At 37.2% G+C, this 27,708-nt stretch overlaps 2 protein-coding genes and 2 pseudogenes across 5 annotated transcripts in view; 2 read left to right on the top strand and 2 right to left on the bottom strand.

Annotated features, from left to right (window-relative positions):
* COPG2 (COPI coat complex subunit gamma 2) overlaps positions 1 to 733 on the bottom strand; it is a 37,469-nt gene extending 36,736 nt beyond the window's left edge. The window contains exon 1 of one of the 2 annotated variants that reach the window (XM_051963139.1): positions 534 to 733. In XM_051963139.1, coding sequence (XP_051819099.1) covers positions 534 to 570 — 37 coding nt within the window. In that variant the 5' untranslated portion in view covers positions 571 to 733. Of the gene's footprint in view, positions 1 to 32; positions 482 to 533 lie in introns of those variants that run through there. The other variant, XM_051963138.1, reaches the window with a different exon arrangement.
* A 139-nt stretch (positions 734 to 872) lies between these two features.
* On the bottom strand, positions 873 to 14,851 carry TSGA13 (testis specific 13). 3 transcript variants are annotated; one of them, XM_051963140.1, is made up of 6 exons: positions 13,822 to 14,846; positions 9,767 to 9,831; positions 6,887 to 7,093; positions 3,818 to 3,951; positions 3,031 to 3,143; positions 876 to 1,229 (listed from the first exon to the last, which is right to left on the bottom strand). In XM_051963140.1, the coding sequence occupies exons 1-6, from the start codon at positions 14,615 to 14,617 to the stop codon at positions 1,048 to 1,050; spliced, it is 1,497 nt and encodes a 498-aa protein (XP_051819100.1). In that variant the 5' UTR covers positions 14,618 to 14,846; the 3' UTR covers positions 876 to 1,047. The 3 variants fall into 3 exon arrangements, with proteins under 3 accessions (XP_051819101.1, XP_051819100.1, XP_051819102.1); XM_051963142.1 differs by lacking the exon at positions 13,822 to 14,846 and adding an exon at positions 12,014 to 12,177 and having other exon boundaries at positions 881 to 1,229; XM_051963141.1 differs by lacking the exon at positions 6,887 to 7,093 and having other exon boundaries at positions 873 to 1,229; positions 13,822 to 14,851.
* Positions 14,852 to 22,976: 8,125 nt separating this feature from the next.
* LOC127538614 (14-3-3 protein zeta/delta-like) lies at positions 22,977 to 23,663 on the top strand (annotated as a pseudogene).
* Positions 23,664 to 26,626: 2,963 nt separating this feature from the next.
* Positions 26,627 to 26,707, top strand: LOC127539536 (uncharacterized; annotated as a pseudogene).
* The last annotated feature ends 1,001 nt before the right edge of the window (positions 26,708 to 27,708 follow it).

Below are 27,708 nucleotides of genomic sequence, written 5' to 3'. Positions count from 1 at the left end.
ACCCTCCCCCTTTCGCCCCCTCCCCGGCTCACTTCGACCGCCTCCAGCCATGGCCCCGCCTCCTCTCTGCCACCAACCCCCGGGGCAAGAGGGGAAGGGCGGCGAGGGGCAGCGCAGCGGGAGCATGCGCTCGAGGGCCAACCAGGGGAGACCTCGTGCGCGTGGGAGCGAGGGGCGGGGCGAGCGGTGTGGGGCAGCCCCGGCGGGAGTGCGCGGCCGGAGCAGGGCGCGGTAGGGGTAAGGGGCGGGGGCGAGGGGGGAAAGGGGGAAGGAAGAGGGGAGAGAGAGCTGCTCGTGCCCGGTAAGGGAGGGTCTCGAGCTGGAGGAGGAGCCACACTTAGGGCTCGCGCTAGTGGAGGAGGAGGGGCTCCAGCTCTCAGCCGCACTCAGCCCCGCCCGGTCCTCCCACCTTCCCTCCGTCCAGCCCTCAGGGGAAGGAAGACGCGCCGCCCCCTCCCTTCCACCCCCGCACTAAGAGGAGGAAGGGTTGGGAGAGCGGGTTTGGGAGGCGTTCCCTAGGCCCCTGCGTGTACCAGACTCTTCGTCCTTCTTGTCGAATTTTTTAATCATCTCCCGCGACAACTGATCTCTAGGCCAACCGGAACCGTCGGAGCCGACACAGCGGAGAGGAACAGGCTCTACCGGAAGCCCAGCCCCCAGCCCTCAAGCTGGCTGGGCAGTTCACCCGTCACTCTAGTGGAAACCCCGCCCCCTTCCCTGCTGCGCCCTGTTATCCCCGCCCCTTTTTGCCTCATAGTCACGCCTTCCCCTCTGTGCTAACATTCCGTTCCCAGCCTTACACACGCATGCGTTTACACACACAACACTTGCACTTGGATAATGCAAAAGTCTGTACTAAGAGCTCCTAATTACAGAGCAGGGGACATGGCCCGGCAGAATTGCTATGTGACAGAGACACCAGTTCCTTTGGCTGCATCCTTCCCCGGCGGGGGGCTGGCTCTACCAGGCGCGAGGAGGCCCAGGTGACACCGGCCACTCTCTGAAGAACCGTGGCAGTGGCTGTTCTTTGGGGGCTTTGCGCGTGGCTCAGTTAGAAACCGTGGGCGCGTTGGTGAACCACTGCGGGGCCCTCCCATAGCGGAAAGGACTCTTTCCGGGCAAGGGCACGGTCAGGGTGGGCTTCTCTTCCAGGAGTGTAGCGAGGGTCAGTGGCTCCCAGGTTACGATGGAGACCTTCCGTCTGGCCGCCTGCGCCCTTGCAGCTGCAACTAAGCGGAGAAAGGCGTGAGAAGGAATCTGACAGTATTCCTAAGGAAGTGGTCTCAAAAAAAAACCCAGCTGAAGGTCTCTGCAACTTCTGGAAGCTGGACTTATTTGATGCTATCATCCATCAGCCGGTCTACAAAGCATTAACCCTGACTTCCCTTAAGTCTACTCAAATCCCAGACTGCTAGAAACTTTCCCCAGCCCTCTGAGATTCTGAGCCTTCTCTCTGTTAGTTATTTCATATTTATCTTGTATATAATTTGCTGTGTATATATTTGTTTGCATGTTGCTCCTCCACCCCCCAATTAGATTGTAAGCTCCTTGAGGGCAGGGCCTGCCTCTTTTACTATGCTTTGCACATTATTCACAATGTTCATTGGATCGAATTGAAAATTAATCTCTTAGAATGTGTCAGGCACTGTATTGGGAAGAAGCAGGTACTCTTTATTCCCAAATCCATTCCTAATACTCATCTTTTCCATAATTAGTTAGTCAATATCAAATTTCATTCTTAAAATCGTATTATCCTCCCTCTGTTTCTATGTACCTTAGTCAAAAAAAAAAAAAAAATCACTGATTAGCAGCCTACTGTGTCAAGATACTCTGCACTTGTGTATGCCCAGTCATGTGCTGGGGAGACAAAGAAAAGCAAAAAACAGTTCCTGACTTCAAGAAGCTTCCTGTCTAATGTAGAAGAAAACATGCAAATAAATACATATAAGATAGAGATAAAATAAATTATGTGGCAGTCTCAGAAGAAAGGCACTTGGAAAAGACTTCTTGCCGAAGGGAATGTAGCTGAGACTTGAAAAAAGCTAGTAGGAGGCAGAGATGAGAGTGTTTTAGACATGGGGAACAGTCAAGCTTTGAAACCATTTGGAATGACTTTCTTGTTCTCTGCTTATATACCTCTCTATTCATAGCCACAGCATCATCTTAAGAGTTAGAAAGGATATATTTCAGTGATGAGCTGGTCCCATTCCTATCTGAAACAGAATGTTCTTTACAACATGCCCTAAGAGTGTAGTCATCCAGCCATTGTTTGAAGACTTCTAGTGAGGAGGAAAACTCCTATTTCACTTTTGTTTAATTGTAAGGAAAATTTTTCTTCTATCACACCTAAATCTGTTTTCTCTAGCTTTAATCCAAGTTCAGCTCCCTGAGACCAACCAGAATTAGATGAATTGCCAGTTCTATGACAGCCAGACTACTGTGTGACTAAGTCATTCATTATTCTTCAGTGAGCAGAGGGGAAAATCTCAGATTTTATTTAATTTGCCATTGGAATCTGGATATCTAAAGACTGAAGGAGAATTAGAAAGATTACAAAATCATAGATTTAGAGCTTTGGACCTTACAATTCAAGAAGTCTAATCTCATTTTACACATCTAGAAACTAAGGCATAGAAAGATTAAACCACTTTCCCAAACGTCTGACATGGGATTTGAACCCAAGGACTTTCTGACCTCAAGTCCAATGCCGGTGCAACCTCACACTTTTAATAAGGGCTCTCAGAGGCCATCTAGTCCAACTCTTTCATTTTACAAATGAAGGAAACTGGGGTTAACTGACTTGCCTGTTCTAGGTCATTCAGGTAGTAATTGGACCTGGGATTTGAACCAGATTCTTTGCTGCTTTGATTTCCAAGGTGTATAAAAAGTGAAAAGACAGGCTTACTTTGGACATTCATTAAATCTAGCTTTTTTTTAAACTAGTTTTTTAAATGAGTTCTCATGTCTACTCACACCAACCCAAGAAACAATGATTTAGTAAAGAAAGAGGGGGATTTACTTTCTTCTTACCTGACCTGCAGTCTGGAACAAAGGAAAGGTTAGGATATGTTTCCTGTTGTTTCCTTAGGGCATGGAGCTTTGAAAATTTGGCTTCACCCTTGAAATCAGCCTTGGTGGAAAACCTTAATAGGGAAAATTCATTTAGTGGAACTTCACGACAGAGTCATGCTAGAAGGGATTTGCTAGTTAAGAGTTAATTGCATTGTTTTAGAGGGGGAAAAGAGACCATGATTAAGAAGGGTTGAGAAGCAGAGTATTTTATTATGCAATCTTAGTGTTCTGAATAAAAGGAGTAAGGTAAGGGTGGCACGAAAGCTGTTAATAGAAGCTCTATGATGCTGAGAATTGGTCCTACAGAGACTTTTAACACATAAAGGAACATGGGAAGAAAGGAGGGAATATAGGAAAGAAAGAAAGAAGGGAGGAAGAAGAAAAAGAAGGAAGTAGGGAAGGAGTTTGAAAGAAAGTTTACAAGTATTTAATAAACACCTATTATGTTTCAGGCCTGTGCTAAGTACTTTAAAAATCTCTTTAGATCCTTACAATAATCCTGCAAGGTAGGTACTTTTATTCCTGTTTTTCAGTTGAAAAGATTGAGATAGGCTTCCTAGGGAATCTTCCTGATTCCAAATTCAGCACTATACTGTGTGATGATTTAGTTATTTCAGAATCACCTTTCCCTCTAGGTGGCCTCTATATCAGGCTCCAAATCCAACATGATGCTTAAATATATGAACAAGGGAGGGCTCAGAGAGAGAGGAGGGAAGTTGGCCAAGGGAAAGGGCCAGGGCTTCACCTGTACCACTGCTCCCTCTTAGGCTTGGCATCCTCCAATACTACTACCGGAAACGGAGTCCTGGATTCGTGTTTTAATTTCTTCTTCTTCTTCATCAGGGGGAGACCAGCACGGTTGATGGCTTTCTGTTGCTCCTATGGCCGAAGAAGAAAAAATCATAGTATACGAAGAGGCAAGATGAGCACCTTGGGCTAAAAGCCAGATTGTAGAACTGGAACCTGCTTTGGATTCCAGTTTCATACAAAGAAATTGACAGAAAGTAGCACTTGAAAAAGTGTAACTTCAGCATCCAACCAAAGTAGGGCTGTTCCCAGAAGGGCTGGCAAAACCTCAGACTCACAGAACCTCAGAGTTGGAAGAGGTATCAGAATCCACTGAGTTTAACACATACTTGAACAAGAACTCCCTTAGATCATATCCAACTAGTAGTTATCCAACCTTTGCTTGAAGACTTCTGGCAAGGGAGGAATCAATCACTTATTTCTAGACTAATTGCTAGAAATTTTTTCCTTAAATCAAACCCAAATCTACTTTTACAGCTTCCATCCATTGCACCTAATTTTGCCCTCTGAAGCGGAAAAAAAGTGAAAGAAAATCTAACCTCTTCTATGTGACAGTCCTTTGAATACTTGCTGACAATCATGGCAGTCCAGAGCAAGTTTTTTCCAAACTAAACATCTCTAGTTCCTTTATGTCATATGACTTAAAGACCTTTCATAATCTTTGTTTTCTTTCTTCTAGATGCTTTGTAGCTTTATCAAGGCAAATCCTACAATGTGGTTGCCAGAATTGACCACACAATAATCCTGAGATGTTTATTTAAGGCAAATTGCAACAGGATCTTTATCTCCTTAGCTCTGGATATCATTCCTCTATTCATATGGCTTAATGGTATATTAAAAGTTTGGGGGTGTTTTTGCTCTTGTAACATATTTGACTCACAATAAACTTGCAATCCACTAAATGCCTTACATTGAGGAATTTTACCTTTTTGGGGGTCAAGAATACCTTTGGTAGTCTGGTGAAGTTTATGGACCCCTTTTCAAAATTAAATTTTTAAACAAATAAAATGTATAGCATTACCAAAAGGCTAATTATATTGAAATATAGGTAACCAAATATATACATATATTTTAAATATATATTTGGATTTCTTAAGGGGAACTTAAGAATTCCTTAACCCTCAATGTTTTTAAGGTAAACTATATCTAGTCTCTTGTATTTAATATATTGAGTTTTTTAATCCAAGGATAAGATGCAACATTTATCCCCCTATTAAATTTAATCATATTTGATCCAACCTAATGTTCTAACCTTTCAAAAATATATTTTGGAAACTGATTATCATGCAACATCTTGACTGTCCTGCCTAGCTTTATAAATTTGATAAGCATGCCTTGAACCAAGCTATGGATAAAATTGTTTTTAGTGGTACAGGATCAAGCACAGATCCCCAAGGCAATCCTCTACAAACCTCCTTTTCAGGTAACCTTGACTCATTTATGAAAGCTTTTTAGGTCAGGTTGTTTAAGCAGTAAAACTACCTAAGTTATTGAGCACACCCCTCTATTTTCTCCATAAGAACAATGTGAGCAATTTTGTTAAAGTTTTTAGAAAATCTAGGTAAACTATATTTAGTTTACATTAGTTTGTTCCTCTGATCTGAGCAATCAAGCAACCGTGTCAAAAAAAAAAATAGTCTAGTGTGGCATGTTCTTGATGAAATTGTGCTAGCCAGCACCATTTCCTCTTCCAGATGTTTGTGAAATCCCTTTAATAACACACTCTATTGTTGGAATCAGAATCAAATAAAACTCACTGATCTCTAATTCTTAGATTCTTACCTTTTTTTTAAAATTAGGACATTTCTCTATTCGACTAATGATTTTTCAAAGTTACCCCTCTATTAGTTTCTGTTGCCTGATGCTGAAAGCTTACTGGGTGGGTATTCAGTAACTGACTAAACATCTCTCATTGACTCTCTGAGGTGAGTATAGACAAGGTCATCTGTTTAAAAAACAGTAGTACTCAGGCAGTTATTTGCCCTAAAGAGAAAAATTTGGTAGAAAAAGGAGGAGGTATATCTAGCACTTAGCACAGTGTTTGGCACATTGCAGGTACTTAATAAATATTAATTGCTCTCTCACAAGTTGGTTGGTCCAGCTGGCATGTTGATACTGCCTCCATTTGGAGGACTCTTTAAGGAAACTTCAAGTGATGGACCAGTAGTGCTAGTTAGTTTTCATTGTTAGCAACAAGATACTAAGAGTCTAGAGTATACTGGAATAAAACTAGAAGTCTTAGAGAATGAAGTCAGTCCCCAAACTTGGGAAGACAAGAGATGATTAAAAGGATCTCACTGTCAGTTCAAAGATACAACAAAGATAAATAACTTCCATCCTTTACGTCTTCCCCTTCAGAATACTTTTCTACCTCATTCTGCCAAACACTACAGATACTGATTTCTTGCCTTTCATGAATTACAAACTAAGGCTTTCCAATAGCATTAGGGAATGTTCTCTCGAGCCTCCCATTCCCATGTGACTGGAAAGAGTGAGCAGTATCAACACCCCTGCTAGTAATTGTTCTGGCTCAGGGGGATCATTTCATCTTAATTTTGGGGAATGATAATTGAAAACTACAATATAGTAATTCCAAAGGACCCATAGTGACAAATGCCATCCACCACAGAGAGAGAACTGATGAATTCTTGAGTGCAGATTGAAGTTTACTCCCCCCCCCCCGTTACTTTTTATTACTTTACTACTGCTTCCTTTAAAAAAAAACAAACATGACTAATATGGAAATATATTTTGCATAACCTCACACATCTCAGTAATAATATTGCTTACCTTTTCAATGCATAGAAGAGAAGCTGGAGGGAGGATGGGAGAAAATTTGGAATTCAGAATGTTAAAAATGAATGTTAAAGTATATATATATATATATATATTTAAAAACTTCTGTCTAATAATTTAATTTTCACACAAGCTAATTTCTTTGCCTAGTACTTTCATGTTGCACTTATCCTAAAGGAGACTTGGAGCCTCCACAAATGCAATTAATTACCTTGGCGAGCATCGTCTGGGAAAAGTAGCTGGGTGGGCTGTCCTTTTCTTGCCAATTGACTGGGCCAGGAGGTGGGTTGTTGGTCATAATCAGTAAAGTCTTATTCTCATCAAAGTTTGTCACTTGGAACATGAATCTTTTAATTTTTTGTCTACTAGCAAGTAACTTTTGCTGTTCTGTGACCTTGAGAGGTTCACAATACTGGATCTGAGTAAAGGGAAAGGTATCCAGAGGGAAGAAAGTATTAGAAGAGGAGAACAAGATTGACTATCATTGGGACTACATTCCCTGGATCTTTGGGGAAAAGGATATATACCAAGTAAAAGCTTGAAGGAGTATAAGATATAGTGGGAAGAATGCTAGATTAAAATCAGAGGCTTGGTTTCAGATCCTAGTACCTTGTACAAAACATTTCACCTTTGTCTAATTTCCTCAACTATAAAATAAAGAGGTTGGAAGAGATACTCTCTAAGCCCGAGTTTATGATGGTAAGGCATATCAAAAATGCTAAGAAGTTCTAGAAAAAAAGAAATAAGACAACTTGACTTCCATGAAGCACGGGGCTGCCTGGGAGGAGAATTTAAGTTTCTTATATCCTTTTTTCCATAGCCAAAACAATAAAATCTACTTTAAAGCTACATTTAGCATCAAGCAAATATAGGAGAGAAATTGTAGCATAGAGATATTGTAAGCAGACATGCTTAGGATCATAGATTTGAAGCAGGAGAGGAGCTCAGAGGTGATTTAAGTCTACCCCTTCATTTTCTGGATGAGGAAACAATCTCTGAGAAATTAAATGAATGTTTTGTGCCCACACAGGATCCATAGATAATAGGTGGCAAACTAAGAATTCAAACCCTGGTCCTCTGACTGACTGCAATACTTATTCTAGAGGCCTTGATTCTAAGCTATAGTCTTTCCCTTTTTTACTCCCCATATCTCCTATTTTCCCTGGAACTTTTTGCTAATTGCTGCTCCGTTTCCAATGTGAGATTAAATACAGAACAATTATCTCTGAAATAGTAATAAAAATGAGACATATAATCTTTTTTGAAAGAATATTTCCAACAAACAAAGGCAGACTTCATTTCCATTAATACCACACTGTGTGACAGGAAAAAAAAAAAAACTTCTCAGTGTATGGTACAGAAGACAAAAACAACAGATTTTTATCATTGGGAAGTTGAAAGACTTCAGCCCACTGGCCTTGGCTTTTGGAAATCTCCTCCCATTAGCCACATCCTGTTACCAAATAGTTTCCTCATTTAAAGTCTGAAAAGGGTCTCCACTAAAACAACAAAAATCCCTGGAGGCCTAGAACATATATGGTATTAATGAGTCTATGTGCCAACCTTTAGAGAAATGAGTCCTAAATAAAAAAGTGGAATTATGGCTCTTGTTTAAACAGCAATTTTGAGTCTCCAATATGTTCTGAACCATTTTTCATTTGGTAGTTCAGAGGTGTTCTTTCAGGTTTCTTGGAGTAAGAACTCCCAGGAAAATCTTTTCACTATGGCAGGGCTGAAAAAGGGATATATATATATTCCTCAAGAACTATTATTTGACAGATTCATCCCAAAGAGGTATCTCTGAGCTACTGTAAAGCACACTCTTCTCACTACCCTCCCCTTTCCCCCAAATTATTTTTGGCCTGGTAAAATCGGGATAAAATAAATATTTGAAGTACCATAGTACAATAGAAAGAACCTTGGCTCTGGAATCAAAGGGCATGGATTGAAATCCCATTTCTGATGCTATTTGTTTGATTTTGGACAAGTCAAATTTCTTTGCCTCAGTTTCCTCATCTGTAAAAATGAGGGGATTAGATTAGTTGAACTGTAAGGTCCCTTCCAGTTCTAGTCTATGATCTGAAAAGACAACCATGGTTTGGAAATAAGTCACAAACGGGTAACAAAAAGCCCATGTATATGATATTTCTAGAAACAGAGAGGAGCTACTTGCTTGATAGGTAGAGATAATCAAATAATGCAAAGTTTTGCACATAGTTGGTGCTCAGTAAATATTGGATAAATGAAATTCAGTATAAATCTCAACTTTTAAAAAAATTTAAGCTCTGCTTCCTTAACTATTACTGAATTGCAACAGGAGAGAAGCTGATGGCCACATCAGAGAGACAATCTAGAATTTAGACTTGAATGTTTATAAGATTATATAGCATGAATCCAAAATGAGAAAATTGAGAACCAGAGAGGATAAGTGAAAAGTATACTTTAAACTACATTTAACATTTAAAAAAAATAAAAGAGAAATTGTGGCATGGAGGAATTGTAAGACAAGCATATTCAGAATCAAAATTTGAAGGAGCAAAGAATCTCAGGGTTGATTTAGCTCAATCTCTGCCCGAAGTCACACTGAGAATAGCTAATTTGTGATATGAAACCAGAGCCTCTGATTCCAATGTTTTTTCCAATACATTATGACTTTGCTTTTAGACTAGAAATAATCTCATCCTCAGAGAAAAAGGGGAGGAAGAAGGACATGTGTTGGAAAGATTTTTATTCTCCTTTTCAGTGATTCAGTTTTTGGAATCCTATCAATTATCAGAAGATTGATCAACATTGATTTGATTAAAAAAAATACAGGATATATTAAAAAAAACCCTGCTTATAAATAAAGCAAAATCCTTTTGAATGAGAGGCTATAGTATGTACTTAATTATTAGCTTGGGCTTTGAAAATGGCTTAGTTTATTTTTTTAAAGACAGAAATAAAGCATTCATGCAAAATAATGAAAAAAGATAAAAGTCAGCCATATAATAGCTAGGGAGGTAGTATTGGGAAAGGTCAAGGTCAGCATCAGCTTGGCTCCTGAGAGAGGAGGAGAAGAGGTGAAGTTTGGGAAAGAGGTCTTTCCACCTACCAAATTTGGATGGATTGCGTAGTGTTCAAGGTTTACTAAAACAAACTTTGACTTCTTGTCATCAACTGCAATAAAGGGAATAAAAACAAGAGTTAGTGATTTGTATATTGATCATGGTTAACACCATGGAGGGATAAGCCATCATTACAGGTAATTCTTTTCCCTACTTCCACCTTAGGTAAGTCACCCCAGCCCCATCTATTCTCCAGAGGAACTGATATCTGGGGTGAGTATTCTCCAACACTAATGTCAGAACTACCAATTCAGAATATTTCCCTACAGTGAGACCTGGGCCACAGTCCAACAGTGTGAAGCTTTTTGGCAGAGTGGTCACCTTGCACAAAGATGATTCCTAGACCAAGCTAAAACCAAGGAATGAACTTAATGCATTATGGAGAGGACACATTTATGATGCAATTTGCTCAGGTCCTCTCAAGCAATCTGCTTGGTAATTGAGGTGACTTGGAATATAATACTATGGAGAAATTAAATTAGCTTGGGAAGTAGGGAAAAGAGTTTTCTATAATGAGGGCTAGACCCTCCATGGCGTTAACCATGACTGATGTACAAATCATCTTATCTATTACTAGTTGAGTTTTCCAGCCTCTTAGAGATGCCCCAGATTGGACTCCAGGGGAAATAGGAAACAGGAAACAGCAGGGTTCAGTGGCAAAAGAGCTTTTGAAAGAACCAAGTCAATTTGCACTCCCATCCATCCTGAAAGGCATCCCATTGAATCTTGCTCCATCACTTAAAACTAAACAGAATTGGAACTCTTGAGTAAAACATTTGATGACTCAGGAGCTTACTCCAGAATTATCAACTGCTCTGAAAGGAGTAAGCATTGCCATAATACTGAAGGAGACTGGTAATAACTGGAGACCGTTGATGACTGACTTTTGTGATGAGGATTGTAGAAACAAGAAATGAAATCTTTTTAGTCTAAAATTGGACAAGCATGGGAAGAAATTTCACTCTAGATAATGATCTAATTCCCCATGTTTACTGTAGTCCTTTTCACTAAGTATTTAACCTAATATTACCAAAGTATTTCTTGGGAAAAAGAGGCACTCACTTTACCTTCTTCTAATAGAAATATAGGTGAGTTGGATGACATAAAAGTCTTACACAAAGTTACCTTCTTAAAATTAGAGATCACACGAACACTCCAGAATTAGTCCATCTTCAGTGGTAAATGCCAAAGAGGAAGAGATGCAACTCCCTTATCGAAAATGAGACTCTGTGACCGATTGATTTGAACCCGTTGTCTCTATTCCCTCAAGTTGTATCTACTACTTGAATAGAACAAAAAAAAAAAAAAGTGGTCCAGGAATTTCTAGAGGGAAATCTGCAAAAGGATTTCATCCATCCCTTTTCTATTCCTGTAACCTGATGCTAACACATCCAGAACCAGGCCCATTGTTCCACAGATACCTTCAACCTACCAGTAAGAACAAAAGGTAATACTTACAGAACATCTTAACATTTGCAAAGCACTCTATTCATTTGAGCTAATTTGATTATCACAACACTCCTTTAAAGGAGGTTCTATGTAGCTACTATCCTCATTCTTTAGATTTTTGTACTTTTTCTTCTCCCAAGCTGGTCTCCTCTCTGAGATTCTTCAATTCTCTTTTCTATTTATTATTTGTGAGTAATTTATAACCAGCAAAAATATTTGGGAAAAGGAACACCTAAGGCTCATTTCCATTGCTAGTAAATTAGCTAGATTAAAAAAATCTGGAGCATCTCTAAGAGGCTGGAAAACTCAAGTAGCAATAGATAAAATGATTTGTACATCAGTCATGGTTAACATCATGGAGGGGCTAGCCCTCATTATAGGTAACTGTTTTCGCTACTTCCCAAGCTATTTTAATTTCTCCATAGTATTATTACATTTCAAGTCACCTCAATTACCAAGCAGATACCATTAGTATCTGGGAGAGAGGGATAATTTCTACCCCATCCCTCTGCCACCTGTGCATCTAATAGTATGTCTGAAGACTCTTATAATCAAGCAAACCAAATTAAATCTCAAGTGAATTCAACACTAGACAATGAGACCTCCTGCTTTCAGATTCAGATGTCTGCTATCTAAGCAGAAGAGACATTCTTATCCCCTAAAATGGGGAGGAATCATAGCCAATAGTATGGTTTTTCTTTGAGCAAGGTTATAACTGTGCTTTGAAAAATCCAGTATATGGTATGAAGAATACCATGACAGACTATTAGATCCCTTTCACCCACCTGATTGATTCATCTCTCCTAGACCCATCTCAGATTTCCAAGCCTTATTTCAACCTGATGGTGGCAGTGTACTTGTGGAGTGTGAGTAAAAGTAAATGACCCTATAGATAAATCATTTCAGTGACTTTGAAAAAACTGTAACAATGGACTATTGTTATAGAGTTATCTGTCAGCCTTCACAGTGGTAGTGGTAGACAGTTTTCACAAAAATAGTGTTCCTAATTCCTTTTAGGGTTTTCCTAAAGTATCTATGATTTATTCAGGATAACCTCCACCAATGTGGTTTTCTATCCTATTTCACATCAAATTGAGATAAATCTCCCCTCCCCGATTTGTATTACAATTTTTGGTCAATCTTATTCAATAACTACCAGGTATCTTATTCCAAATATAATAGAAAAGATTGAAAGAATCAATAGGACAATAGAATCAATTCTCACATCCCCTACCAACAGAAGAATAGTTATAAAATTCAGTATAACATCTAGATCAATCCTCCATGGCGTTTTTCTTCTTTTTTTTTTTTCTTTTGGTCAAATTATGATTTGTATCTTTTTCTTATTGGGGAGTGGGAGTAGAATAAGGAATTGCCTAGGAGAAAGGAAAGCAGTCAACTGATAAGACAGTTTATACTCAGACTGACAGATCTTCAAAGATGTGACATGTCAAGTGATAAAATACCTACTCATTTGCAAGTAGTAATGGCATGTATATGATGGCTCCATTAGATCATCTCCATTACCATAACAGACAAATTTGGTCAAAATGCACATCCCATTATTTCCCAGTAAGTTTCCCAATTTTCTATTATCATCTGCCTAATGTTTCTGATTAGAAGGTTTTCAACAAGGTTATTCTATTGCTACATCTCTCAAGGAATGATTTTTATGTATGAATGGAAGGCATGTTTTTGTAAGAAAACTTTGTAGGCAGTATTTTTGCTCTACTGAATCAAATACTTTTTCTTACTCTGAAAACAATGTTATATTCTCTACATTTTTCGTCAATTGCAAGATGGTAAAGAAGCTAAAAACCCATTTTAGACCACTGGGAAAGTCTGCCTATTCCCTAGTAATACCTTCACTGAGGATGCTTTCAATGTATGTGTAGATGAGTCTCACAAATATTTCATGTTTACAAATTACAAAGAAGAAAGTAGAAAAAAGTAGGTATTCAGATTGGTAGTTGTGGATGTTCTCTTGGTCATCTTTTTCTCAGTTCTAATAAAGGTCAATCTTTGCCCCATGTCTTCCTTTTCTCCAGATACTTGTTATTTGATTCCTGGACACCTTCTCTATGGTGTTGTCTCCAGTTTGGATTTTCTCTACGTATATTTATTCAATATAATGTGACTAATTTTCTTGTCTTTGTTCCTTTTTGTACCATTTCTACCTCCTTTAAAAGCACATCTGGAACTTTCTGGGGTTTGGTACTTAATCATGAAAACAGGGAGTTCTAAACACTTTTTTAAGGTCTTCACCATTTCTCCTATTTTTATTTTCAACCTTAAATGTCCTCTAGAAAACTTTGCTTAGTTTGATCTCTTCTCAAGTTTTCACTAAACTGACTTTGCCCTCCATTGCTTCTGATTTATAATCATAATAATGAGTTAGGAAATGTAGATATCATTAATTCAATTTTACAGGAGCAAACTGAGGCTCAGTGAGGTTAAGTGAGCTGATCAGTTTCAAAAAGTTCTTGTGTTAAGAATTGGGGTTTGGGGCCCAGGTTCTTTCCTAGCTCCAGGTCCTGTTGCTTATAGCATAACATTTCAGGGACTCCAGGAAGACTAAAAAACTGTATCTTACCTCCCTCTAATATAGATGGCTTGGCTCCAAGTTTTGCAGCCCTAATGGCCCGAATCTTGACATCGGCTCTTCCCCATCTTTTTTTGTGCTTCTTCTTTTCTGGGACCTCACTGTCAGTCTCCAAATCAGAAGCAGATTCAGTTTCATGGGCACTGTCTGGTGACTTTGTTTTTTTCCAGGTTTTGGACATTGCGGCATGTAGCTTAAGACTGGCTCTTCGCCATCCTTTTCTGCCCTCCGGTTCAGTGATCTCATCACCAGTCTCCACATCAGAAAAAGTTTCAGTTTCTTGTCCACTGTCTGTTGACTTTCTTCTCCAGTTTGCGGTCCTGAGCAGATGCACCTTAATAGTGGCTTTCTGCCATTCTTCTTTGCCCTCCATCTTTTTGGGAACCTCTGTAATATCCTCCAAAACAAGAGGAATTTCCTTTTCTTTGGCAATGGCTTTTGCCTTTGGTTTTTTCCGGGTTCTGGTGCCCCGTGACTTAATATGGGCTTTTTGTCTGCCACTTCTAATATCTGTCTTCTTGGGGATCTCTCTGAGATCCCCCAAACCAGGACTTGCTTCAACTTCTTTGGTATCTTCTTTTGGCCTTGGTTTTTTCCAGGTTGTAGGGGCCCGCATCTTAATATTGGCTTTTCGTCTACCACTTCTAGTATCCATCTTTCTACTTTCCAAACCAGCAGCAGCTCCAGTTTTTTGGACACTCTTTGCTGCTGGTGATTTTTTCCAGGTTGTGAACCTGGGGCCATGCTTCTTAATATTGGCTTTTTGCCAATCATATTTACCCTCCATCTTTGTACGGACCTTTCTGCTAGTCTTCTTGCTCCCCAAACAGGGGACAGTTCAATCAGCACCATGGACCCTGCCCAGCCACGGTCTTTGTCAGATCCCAACCCAAACCCCAGCCCAGGTGCAGGGCTGGATTGACCAGTCCACAGTCCTTGCAAACAGAACCAAGAAACTAAATCGTTGTGGGCCCAGTTTAGGAAATACAGGGAGTACTTCACCCAAGATATTTCCAGTGGACCTAAGAATTGAGATCCTTTATCTGACTTAACTAGGGAATGCCTTAGAACACAAGGACAATTAGCTTCTATTCTGCCTATAAACAGAATTGTACGAGGTAACAGTAAGCCAAGCAACCATTCCGGAAGCAAAGACCACACTACATTCTTCTTTGATGACAGCATAGTGCGATTAAGTTTCATCTCAGCAAGGTAAAGAAGTCTGTTTTGTTACATTCTGGTTTATTCCTGGAACTCCTGGAATTCCTGTTTTGGTCAGTACTGTTCTTCAACAAGCAGGACAGCTTTGAAAGTAATATGTTAAATTTGTCACATGCTTAAGACAGGCAGTACCTAAAAGAGATTTATATTTTTATATATAATCCTACTTGTGGTTCTGCTTTGGGCGGTAGGTGTTCATTTTGAGAAATATTCAAAATATATTATATATATATACTTCAGAATAGAAAAAAAACTTTAAAACCATTATTGCCCTTCAGTATCTACACCAGGACAAACTATTCACAAAGTTGGAGAAATGTAAATTTTGGCAAGAGAAACTATAGTTTTGGGAATATGTGATTAATAGATTGTGGTCCATATATTGGAGAGGGTGAGATATAAGATGAGTAAACCTCTGAAAGGTGGGAGTATAATGAAGGGAAATTATGAATAAGGAATATCTATCAGTTTCTGAGATATCTGGGCTATTACCATCTTTTATTCTACACGTTTCTTCCTTGTCTTTTCTTGTCCTTCTTACTATTAGTATTTTCCTTTTGTTAAATATCTTTACTTCATCCTACTTTTTGTGGGGAAGGGTATATGGTTGGTTTCATGTGTTTTCCTCCATTAGACTTTGTTTCAGTCCCCAGAGCGTAGCATAGTGCCTAGTGCATAGTAGGTGCTTAATAAATGTTCAATCTTCTTTGGTGTCCAAAGACTTAAAGAAATGTCACAGAAAATCAGAACAAGGCAGGACTGTAATGACTCTATAATCCAAACTTTCCATTTCATAAATGAGGAAACTGAGGCCCACAGATGACAAATTATTTGTTTAAAGTCATACAGTAAATTACTGGAAGATTGTGATTTTAGTCCCAAATCTATTATGGTTTCATATGGACCACTGATGCTGAAAATGATTTGAGGGAGTTAAAAAAATTTTCCTAAAGGACGGATCTAATAACATTACCATCAATTCAGTAAATTCCTGTGGCCCCTTGTAACCTCCAAGATCAAACATAAAACACTTTGTTTATGTACAAAGTCCATTATAATCTTTTTATTTTATTTTATTTTATTTTTAAAAGTCCATTATAATCTAGAATCCCCCCCCCCATCTTTCCAGTTCTCCTATACCATATGTTTTTTTTCTCCCATTTTCATGTACTTTTTGATTAAGTGATGCTGGGTATTTCATTATTCTTTGAACAAGACATTATCTTTCTGCTCTGGACATTTTTACCAGCTGTTTCTCATGCATTAAATACTGTCCCTCCTCATCCTTACCTCTGACTTTCCCAATCTTTCTTAATTCTAGTGCTTCCCTCTGATGATTATTCCTGTTGAACTGTATCCAGCTTGTTTGTATGTGTTTGTTTGCATGTTGCCTTCCCCATTACATTGTGAACTCCTTGAAGGCAGGAATTATCTCTTGAATTTCTCAGTTTCCTCAATGCTTAGTAAAATGCCTGACACAAAATAAGTACTTAACTCATCACTGTGTGATTTAACAGAGCCTCTGTGATATTACCATACTTCCCAAATTACCATACCATCTTTGCCACAAAGATAGATCTTATCCCAAGTGGGATCCTCCTGTCAGGAACTTCTGCCTTCTTTTGATCCTTTTTTCCTCTAATTTTCACTCTTTTTATACACTGATTTCCCTTTTGTCTACAAACATATCCTGATAATCTCACATCGCTTTATTCTATCATATTCTTATCTCGCATCTGTTTTCCATAGCCAAACTCCTAACAAAAAGGCATCTACACCCATTGTCTCCACTTCTTCACCTTCTGATTCTTTTATAGTTTGATTTCCAATTGCACCACTGGACTAAAGCTGCTCTTTTCAAGATTATGGATAATTTCTTAATTACTAAATCTGATGTTTTTTTTTTTTTTAATTCTGTTACTTTTGATGCTGTTGTCTTTCTGTTCCTCTTGCATATTCTTTCCTACCTGGGCTGTTATGATATTATGCTCTTAGTTTTCTTCCTAATTGCTTGATTGTTCCTCAGTCTCCTTTACTGAATCTTCAACCATGGCCCATGTAGGTATATCTCGGGGCTCTGTGCTAGGCTTTCTCCTCCCTTTCTCTCTGTACCTTCTCTCTTGTTGAGCTCATCAGCTCTCACAGATTCAGTGATTCCAAAATTGCATATTCAGCCTTCTTCTCTTTTCTGAATTCAAATCTTGAATTACCAACTTCCCAAAAGACACTTTCAAGTCCAAAAGGCAACTTAAAACTCAACATGTCTGAGTTGGAGCTCATATTTTCTCTTAAAAATCATCTCTCTTTTTAACTTCTTGTTCTTTTGAGGGAATAGGTAAACTTTCAGTCATATAAATTTATAGCTTCAGTGTCATTCTCAATGGTAATATCATCCTTCACATTTTTTTTTACCTGATCAGCTTCCAAGTTCTATTGATTTTATCTCTATAATAGTTCTTAAATACATTTACTTCTTACCATTCATTCAGGCAAAACTTTGATAAGGACCTTTTCACTTCTTACCTGTAAAGCTTCAATAGCCTCCTCACTGATTTCCCTGTCTTCAATCTCTCCTCCCTGTAACTCATTTTCCACACAATTGTGAAATTGGTACACTTGACCAAATCACGCCTCTGCACAAGAAACTTTACAAACATTTCAGTTTGGCATTTGGCTCCAATACAGAATATGTTTTCTAGACTGATTTTATTACTCCTCACATAATTGATATTCTGGCCAAACTGTCCAGCTTGCTATTATTCCATATTTTTGCAAAGCTCCATGCCTGGAATGCTCTCAGATCTCATTTCTGAATCTTCAAATCCCTAGCTCTCTGCTATTCATTCTCCATTTTTTGGAGACCAATGACATTATGGATTTTGACTTGAGCATGAATTGGATTTTTAAGTGAGGCAGAGTTGCACAAAATTACCCGTCTCTTTCTCTCTTCCTGAGTCATCAAAATTCAATGGCACAACAAAAGTCAAAATCACTGGTGATGGCCCAAGGAGCAGTGGTTGACCTTGGCATTTACCATGTATGGCCAAGTTCTAAGCACATTTACTTCGGTCACCTTGGCTCCTGGAACAAATTGTTTTCATTTGCCCATTCTGCTTTGAAAAATTTTCATATCACGAAAATGTTTCCTAACAATTGGAAGTATTCTAAAGATTGCCTTCAGTGCTGGGGATGCCTCAAGAGGAAAGACTCCTAGGAAATCTTCAAGCATAGGCTGCAGGGCTATGTTTGGAATGGCATAATAGAGATTCTTTTCTTTTGTGGATCATAGATAGTTAATATCCCTTCCAACTTTAAGTTTTTATGGTTTTATAAAAAAGCTAAATCAAGGAGCTGGTCCACCCATTCTAGAAAGCAATATGCAACTATACACCAAAAGCTATTAAACTATATGTACCCTTCAACCCAGCAAGATCTACAATAGGACTAATACCCCAAAGTGTTTAGAGAGGGCTAGCACCTATGGTGTGAGGGCTTACTGAGACCGTTTCAGTGCTGCTCATTTGCCTTTGGTATTCACCTCTCTCATCCAACTGCAGCTCTAAGAAGCTGTATGTAGTATGTACAGTGGCCACACTCTGGTAAACTGTCTTGGCTTATCAAACTAGGTTGAGGGTAGCCAGTAAGCCTTAAACCTGTCAGTGAATTAAGGGGATGTCTATCCCAAGGACATGAAGACTCCCATCAAGCAATATGGCACCTAAGCTCCTTTCCCCCTAAGTCAGATTGATTTTTCCTTAAAAATTACTGTCACTATCCTCACTATTTAATTGACCACTTAGTCTGGGGTTATTATATATACATTTTTCTGGTTATTTGCGTACAAAACTGCAAACACATAAAGAGATGGGGGTCTTTCTCAGACCTCTTATAATATAATAGTGGAATGACCAACACCTACACTGGAAAGTACACTTAGTTGAATCAAGATTATATCCTGGATAGACATTCTTTCTCTGCACTGAATATCTTCCCTCTGCTCTAGCTAAGTAAATCTTTGGTTAACTGTGAGATGAATTATGAACATCTCATTTCCTTCCAATTTTGGACTGAAATTATCCAGAGACTAGTCTGAATCAGGCTCAGGCAAATGGCATCACGTAAGTTAGCCAGAAAATAGTTCAGTTAAACTAGAATGGAATGGGTGGGATTATGTGCAATAACATGGAAATGTATACTGGAACCAGATTTTCAGAGCTTTTAGAAATCAATATAAGTTTGAATGGCCAAGTCCAATTAGCACAAATAATGAATCCCCCTCTGAATTAGATACATTATTAAAATTCACACTGTATATTTTCACTGGGTTGGAACCAATTGTTATATTATAACTTCAAATAGTACACATTCAAATACATGTGACATATGCTATATTTTTAAAACAGATATGTAACTATATCCTATGTCTCTTCTGCCCTTTATAGATAAACACCTTGAAAAAGCTGTCCATAATAAGTGTTTCCTCTTTCTCTCCTCTCACTCTCTTCTTAACCCTTTACAATCTGGTTCTCAACCTTATCCCTACACTAAAGGGGCTCTTTCCAAAGTTACTAATGATCTCTTAGTTGTTAGATCCAATGAACTTTTCTCAATCTTTATTCTGCTTGGATCTCTCTGCAGCCTTAGAAAGTTACTTTATTATGGTTCTTCTAATCATCTAACCACTCTTTATGTCTTTTTCTGGACCCTCTTCCAGATTTCATTCTCCAACCAGAGGTGTCCCACAGATTGTGTTGTAGACCCTCTTCTTTTTTGCTCTAGATGCTTTACTTGGTGATCTCATCAGCTCCCAAAATTGTAATTGCCATCTCAATGCTGCTGATTCTCAGTATTTGCCGTTTGTGCTCCAAACTTTGCAAGCCTCCAATCTCACATCTCCAACTGCCTATCAGGCAGCTCAAAATGAATGATTCATTTAATTTTGCTCTCCCACTATGTTTTCTTTTATTATAGAGGATAGCACCATATTCCTAGTCCTTCAGATTTGTAATGTAGGGAACATCTTGGATTCCTCATTTTCTCTTACTCTCTACCAAACCCACTCCATTGTGAGTCCCCTCCTCTCCTCTGCCACTGTACCAATCTACAGGTCCTCATCACTACACACCTGGATTATTGCAATAACCTGCTGGTGGGTCAGCCTGCCTCAAGTTGCTCCCTATTCCATCTGTCTTTCTTTCAGTCGCTAACATGATATTCCTAAAGTGCATGTCTGAGTATGTCACTACCCATCACACTCATTCAATAAAATCTACTGGTTCCCTATTGTTTCCAACTTAAAATACTAAATGTTCTATTTGGCATTGAAAGTCCTTCATAACTTTATAACAAAATTCCTCATACCTTATATCTTAGTTCCTCACAAGTATTCTTTGACTCAGTAACATGAACGTCCTTGTTGTTTCATAAAAAGGTACTCCATCTCTCTGCTCTGGTTTTAGGCATTTGCTCTGGTTGTTTCCCATCTTTCCTCCTTCCCTCTGTCTACTGACTTGTCTGGTTTCCTTTAAATTTTAGCTGAAATCTCACCTTCTTCAGGATGTTTCCTCAATCCTTCTCAATTCTAGTGCCTTCCTTTTGTTAGTTATTTTTTTATTTATCCTGTAAAATATAGCTTGCTTTGTCCATATTTGCTTACATATTATCTCCTCCATTAGATTGTAAGTTTTCTGAGGACAGTTACCATATTTTATCTCTTTATCTATTTATCAACACTTAGCACAGTACCTGGTACGTAATAGGCACTTAATAAATGTTTCCTGATTGATTGGTTGGTTGATCACTTCAAGGGATTCATTATTCACATTAATTGGTACCTGGAGATTTTTAAACAAGATTGCCAAATCTGCACTTTAGAAATATCAATTTGGCAACTTTTTGAAGTATAATTTGGTGCCTAGGATATCAATTAAAAAACTATTGCAGTAGTCCAAGTGAGAAACAGTGAGTGTATAGTAGTGTGAGTAGAAAGAATACTCATGTAAAAGACATTATGAAGATAAGAAAAAGATTTGGCAAATGATTTGATTTCTGTGGAACATCTGGAAAAAGCGATCCAAAAATTTATGGAAGAAAATAATTCTTTAAAAATTAGAATTGGTGAGGGAAAGTTAATGATATCACAAGACACAAAGAAATAATAAATAAAAAAAATTTTTAATGAACAAATAGAAGAGAATATGGAACATCTTATTAGAAAAATAATTGACCTTGAATACAGGTCAAATGTAAAATTGTACTTGAAAGTTATGATTTTTTTAAAAAAAGAATATAGACACTATTCTTCAAGAAATTTTAAAGGAAAATTGACTTGAGGCTTTAGAACAAGAGAGTAAAATAGAAGAAAATCCACAATAACCATCTGAAAGAGATTGCAAGCTAAATATTCACAAGAATAATATACCCAAGTTTCAGAGCTCTCTGAAAAGGAGATAGTCTTACAAGCAACTAAAAAAAAAAACCACAATTTAAATACTGTGGAGCTACAGTCAGGATAACATGAAATTTAGCAGCTTTTATCTTAAAAGGTCACAGGACATAGAACATTATGTTCCAAAGAGCAAAAGAGCTGGGTTTGTAAGCAAGAATAAATTACCCAGCAAGGCTGAATATAATACTGTATTGAAAAAAATTCGGATATTTAATGAATTAAGTTTAGGTATTTATGATGAAGAGACCAGAACTAAACAGAAAGTTTAATTTAAAAGATTCAGGAGAAATAGGAGGTATCCATTTAAAACCAATTATAAGAGATTTAACAAAGTCAAATTATTTTTTATGTGGGAAAACATTATTTGTAATTCTTGAGAATATAATTTTGTGTGTGTGTGTGTGTGTGTGTGTGTGTGTGTGTATCTATGTCCAGTAATGGCAGAAGGACAGGATGAATTATTACTAAAGAAAATTCTGAAGTTACCCTGGTGACTTGGTGACATGGGAATAAGAAAGGTCCGGATGGGGAACTAGTTGTCAATCTATAACCTTTATGTTCCAGAACAGGGGTTCTTCACTGATAAGTTTATTAATTTAAAATTTTTTGATAGCTATATTTTAGTGAAATTGATTTCCTTTGTAATCTTACATATTTTAATTTTTTTCATTTAAAGATTTTTTTTCTTGAAGCATCCATAGGTTTTACCAGATTGCTAAAAGGATCCATGACACAAGAAAGCTTAAGAACTATCTGGAGGTTGGTGGAAGTCTTTCATTAATATAACCCATCAAGTCCAGGGTTCCCCTGATCTCAAGGGGAAGAATAGTTTATTTACCTCAGAGATTCCTGAAAGCTAGTATATGTGGTGGCTGTGATGGTAACTCTCCAGCTAATGAGAATTTTAGAGAGGCTGAAAGGCAGGGTTCATGAAAAAATGACTGGACTTAGAATTTGAATAAACTTTTAAGACAAGATATCATGAAAATTTTAGAACATTTGTTGTTTTGCCTAGCACTGAATCTTGTAGCTGGAACCCTGATTCTCACCTATCTTTTCCTGCCCTCGTGGACTTATTTGTGATTCTTAGTTTGAAGTCTGCTTTGTCTTTCTCATATTTAGTTCCCATATCTAACTATTTCCCATATTTAACCCTTCTGTGTAGTTATCAATTATTTAGGGATCCACATCATTATTATATCTTTACAACCAAGTCCTAGGCTCTTATTTAGGATGTTATGTTATAGTTATATTAGGATGATATGTTATGTCGTATAGCTGCTCCCCTTCTCCCCATTCTTACTGGCCATGGTTTTTCCTTTATAAGAAGTTTTTTCTTAGTCATTCCCAGACAAAATCATAGTTGAGCAAATTTTATTTAAATTAGTTAACACCATAGTAAGTCATTGCTGATGCCCAGAGATCACTGAAACTCCATTTGTCTGCTCCTAGCATTGCAGGCTCAAAATACTCTGTCATGGTTAAAAATGGGGTAGTGCAGAAGGCCAAATTAGTTGAGTATGCTGAGAGATATGATGACAGGGCAGCTTGAATAAAGTCTATAACAGAGCAAGGAGTTGAGTTGTTCAATGAGGACAGGAATTTTTTCTCTGTTCAAAAATATCACAAGAACTCAGAAATCATTTTGGAAGGTTGTTTCAAATTTGAGCAAAAGGCAGGAAATGCTAAGAAAAAACAACAGATGGCCTAAGAATACAGAGAGAAAACTGAGACAGAATTAAGAGATATCTGCAATGATGTATTGTCTCTCTTGGAGAAGTTTTTAATTCCTAATGCTTCAAAACAGAAAGCAAAGTTTTCTATTTGAAAATGAAAGGAAACTTCTATCATTATTTAGTTGAGTTTGCTGCTGGTGATGATGACAACCACCATATCAAGAAGCATTTAAAAGCAGCAAAGAAAAGGTGCAGTCATTGTATCCTCTAAGACTGTCTCTGACTCTGAATTTCTCTGAGTTTTTTTTTTAATGAAATACTGAACTCTTTAGAGAAAACTTGTTCTGTTGTAAAGCCAATTTTTGATGAGGCCATTGCTGAACTTAATATATTAGATGAAGAATCACATTAAAATGCAGTTCCTATGAGAGAACTTGACATTGTGGACTTTCAACAACCTAAAGAGATGGAACCTAAGGAGAAGGTGACAAGGAGAAGGAGTTGACAATTAACCAGACTTCTAGCTTTTGTCTACCTTATTCTAAAATTTACATATTCCACCCACTAATTAATTGTTAACCAATTATGGTTGATTTTGACCTTGTCAGGAGCAACTCTTTTTCAAAGGTATTTAACCATTCAGTGATCCTCATACTTTTGTCTTTGGTTACTGAAACCACTGACCATCAATTTATTATTTACTAACCTAATTAATAGAATATTAATACCCAGAAAAAGAATTTATACAGTGATCCATTCTGGTCCATAAATAGTTCTTGTTTACACTTTAAGATACGTTTATGTTATTTCTATTTAGATTTTTATGTCTTGTATGTGGTTTTTCTATATAATGTTAGGAAAGTAGAGTCAGTTAACAGTGAAGTTGTCTGTTGGGAAGCAGAACCACACTTTAGCAGAACCCTATTTTAGCATAGAGTTAAAAATCAAGAAATAGGCTAAAAAATGAGCAAACAATAGAAAAAAAACATTGTGACCAGAGAAAGTTATGAAGATAAAAAAGATCCAAAACACATAACTCAAAAGAAAACAACAAAGTCAAAATTCCTGCATCCAAAGCTTCAGAGAAAAAATATGAATTTATCTCAGGGTATAAAAGAGCTCAAAAAGGATTTTAAAAATCAAGTAATAGAGGTAGAGGAAAAATTGGAAAGAGAAATGAGAGCAATGCAAGAAAATCATGATAAAAGAGTTAACAGCTTGGTAAAGAGGCACCAAAATACTGAAGAAGATAACACTTTAAAAATAGGCCAACTGAAAAAGGATATACAAGTATATTTATAATTAATATACAAAAATTCCCTTAAGAGAAAAATTCCTTAAAAAGTAGAACTGACCAAATGGAAAAGGAAGTGCAAAAGCTCATTGAAGAAAATAATTCCTTACAAGTTAGAATTGAGGAGTGGAAGCTAATAATTTTATGAGACATCAAAAACCAATCAAACAAAATAAAAAGAATGAAAACAATTTAGAAGAAAATATGAACTATCTCATTGGAAAAATAACTGGCCTGGAAAACAGATCCAGGAGGGATAATTTAAGAATTATTGGATTGCCTGAAAGTCATGATCAAAAAAAGAATCTGGACATTATCTTTCAAGAAATTATCAAGGAAAACTGCCCTGATATTCTAGAACTAGAGTGTAAAGTAGAAATGGAAATAATCCACCAATTTATGTCCTGAAAGAGATCTCAAAAAGAAATTCCAAGAAATATTGTAGCCAAATTCCAGAATTATAAGGTCAAGGAAAAAATACTGAAAGAAGCCAAAAAGAAGCAATTCAGATATTGTGGGACCAGTGTCAGGATAACACAAGATTAAGTGGTCTCTATACTAAAAGATTAGAGGGCTTGGGATATGATATTCTGGGAGGCAAAAGAACTAGGATTACAACCAAGTATCATCTATCCAGAAAAAATGTCTGTTCAATGAAATAGAAGACTTTGAAGAATTTCTGATGATTTTTCTTTTCTGTTTACCTTTTTATATTTTTTTGCATCTTGTATTTTAAAGTCAAATTTCCTAGTCAGAAAGAAGAATGAACTGGAAGGAGAGAGAGACAAAAAATCTGACAAATAAGAAGCCTGAAAGAGATTTTACAGTGTAGAGGAAAATGAGGGAGGGGCAAGAGAGGGTATGAACCTTACTTTCGTGGAATTGGCTGTAGAAATCTTTTATCATATAGGAAAGTAAGAAGGAAAGGGGATAAGAGAAGGGGAGAGCTGATAGAAGAGAGGGCAATTTGGGGGAGGTAATAGAAGCAAAACACTTTTGAGAATGAATAGGGTAAAAAGATGGAGAAAGTAGAATAAATAAGGAACATAGGATGGAGATATATGCATAGATGGTAATCATTACTGTGAAAAAAAATTTGTTTTACATGGAGTGTCATATGAAAAAATGCTCTAAATCACTATTGATAAAAGAAACTCAAATTAAAACAACTGAGTTACTAGTTCATACATGTCAGATTGATTAATATGACTAAAAAGGAAAATAACAAATGTTGGAGATGTGGGAAAACTTAAAACACTAAAGCACTATTGTATTGTATACTGACTCAACCATTTTGGAGAGCAATTTGGAACAATGTCCAAAGAACTATAAACTATTCATACCCTTTGATCAAACAATACTACTAGTCTATATCCAAAAAAGAAAAAAGAAACAAAAAGGATCTATGTGGTATGTACAAAAATATTTATAGTAATTCTTTTAGTGGTGGCAAAGATTTGGAAATTGAAAGGATATCCATTAATTGGGGAATAACTGAATAAATTGTTGTATATGATTGTGACATAATATTATTGTGTTTTAAGAAATGATAATCAGATTCTCTCAGGAAAAAAAAACATAAAAAGACTTACATGAACTGATGCGAAAGTGAAATGAGCAGAATCAGGAAACCATTTTATATAGTAACAATGATATTGTATGATTATCAATAGTGAATAACTTAGCTACTCTCAGCAATAATACAATGATCGGAAGCAATTCTGTAGGACTCATGATGAAAGGTGATGTTCATTTCCAGAGAAAGAATTGGCAGAGTCTAAAGGCAGATCAAAGGCACTTTTTCTTTTATTTTTCTTGAGGTTTTTTTTTTTTTTTTTTTTTTTTTTTGGTATTTCATAGAATGACATGAAAATGTGTTTTGCTTGATTACACATATATATGTCAGATTGCTTCCTTTCTCAATGTGAGGAGGAAGGGAAGGGAAGGAAATTGGGTCTCAAAATTTTAAAAATATGCTAAAATTGTTTTTTTACATGTAATTGGGGGAAAATTAAGATTTTTAAAAAGTATCCCCTAAGACAAAACTTTTAATGAGTTAATTTACTCTGAATAAGGGCAGAAATGGTTCATATTTCATTATTCATAGCTACCTGCTTTATTGTTTTTGCAATAGCATTTAGTATATTGTATTTAAATAGTTTTGTGCAGGGGCAGCATTGTAGCCAATAAGGTTTATCTGAGACGCCATTATTGCTAAATGAAAACTTAAATGATTTAGATGACTTAATGATAAATGTACAAGATGCAATGAAAATAATTTTGCTATTGATAAAGACACTGTATTTACTTTGTCTTTACCCATGTATTTAATCTTTTTTAGATAGTTTTTGCTTGCCTAATATGCATATATTGTAAAATTAATTAATAGAGAAATAATTTGAAATAATGGCTATCTTCTGTTTTACTTTCATGAATCATCTAGCCATCATAAGTGTTAAGAATATATATGTGTATGTGTGTATATATGTATATATAGTCATACACACACACATATTGACATAAGCAAAGTTTTATAAATGGAAGGCAACATAATAGCATAACTAGTAAACACAATGTGTGCTCAGCATCCTCTTTTTTCACAGGGAAAACAACTCTTTCCCCCATCTATCTCAAGCTGAAGTCCCCATTCCTTCCTCTTCAGCCTCTCAGTACCGGATCTTGGTAGAGCCAACCCAAGATTCAGGGTCCTTTAAAAGACTTGCCAAGTCCTAATAAGACAGGAACATGATACAGATTGTTGTATTTCACAGTGAGAGTAGAGGATGCTGTGGAACCTTTTTGTAATTCTAATGGTTGCAGATACAAGAGGGAATGGAAGAACATAAAGCTTTGCAAATTTTATTCGGCAAAGACCTGCCTATCTTTAAAAGTCTCCTTTTCCCTTTCACTGGAAGGGCCACTTTGTAAAGGGTCCTATGGGCAATGGCATCCTGGAGCCAGCAACAGTGGGACAAGCATGGATATTGGGCTGTATCCTCCAGCTGCCATTGTCCCTCACTCTGTCTTTTCTCCTTCAAAGATCCATGTATCATCAGAGATGTTATTCTCATCCATTCATCATACACATCACTGTAGGAGGCGAAAAGAGTGGAGACGGCTGTATCAGTAATTGCCAAAGTGATAGGTGGACTCGCTTGTTATTTTCCTTGCATAATTATTTTTTATGTTAGGAAAATAGTTAAAATCAACCACAGTCCTTCCTCCCCTTCCCTCATGAT

This window comes from Antechinus flavipes, chromosome 5 (assembly GCF_016432865.1).
Source record: "Antechinus flavipes isolate AdamAnt ecotype Samford, QLD, Australia chromosome 5, AdamAnt_v2, whole genome shotgun sequence".
In the NCBI taxonomy this organism is placed as follows: Eukaryota; Metazoa; Chordata; class Mammalia; order Dasyuromorphia; family Dasyuridae; genus Antechinus; species Antechinus flavipes.
This window is presented reverse-complemented; position numbering and strand designations above follow the sequence as displayed.

What these genes read in the sequence shown, in the direction of transcription:
- TSGA13 (XM_051963140.1), bottom strand. Translation starts at nt 14,617, where the DNA reads ATGGAGGGTAAATATGATTGGCAAAAAGCCAATATTAAGAAGCATGGC. An exon ending in GCCATCTATATTAGAGGGAG is followed by an intron (nt 9,832 to 13,821) that starts GTAAGATACAGT and finishes CCTTTATTGCAG; the next exon opens with TTGATGACAAGAAGTCAAAG. An exon ending in ACGCAATCCATCCAAATTTG is followed by an intron (nt 7,094 to 9,766) that starts GTAGGTGGAAAG and finishes CCCTTTACTCAG; the next exon opens with ATCCAGTATTGTGAACCTCT.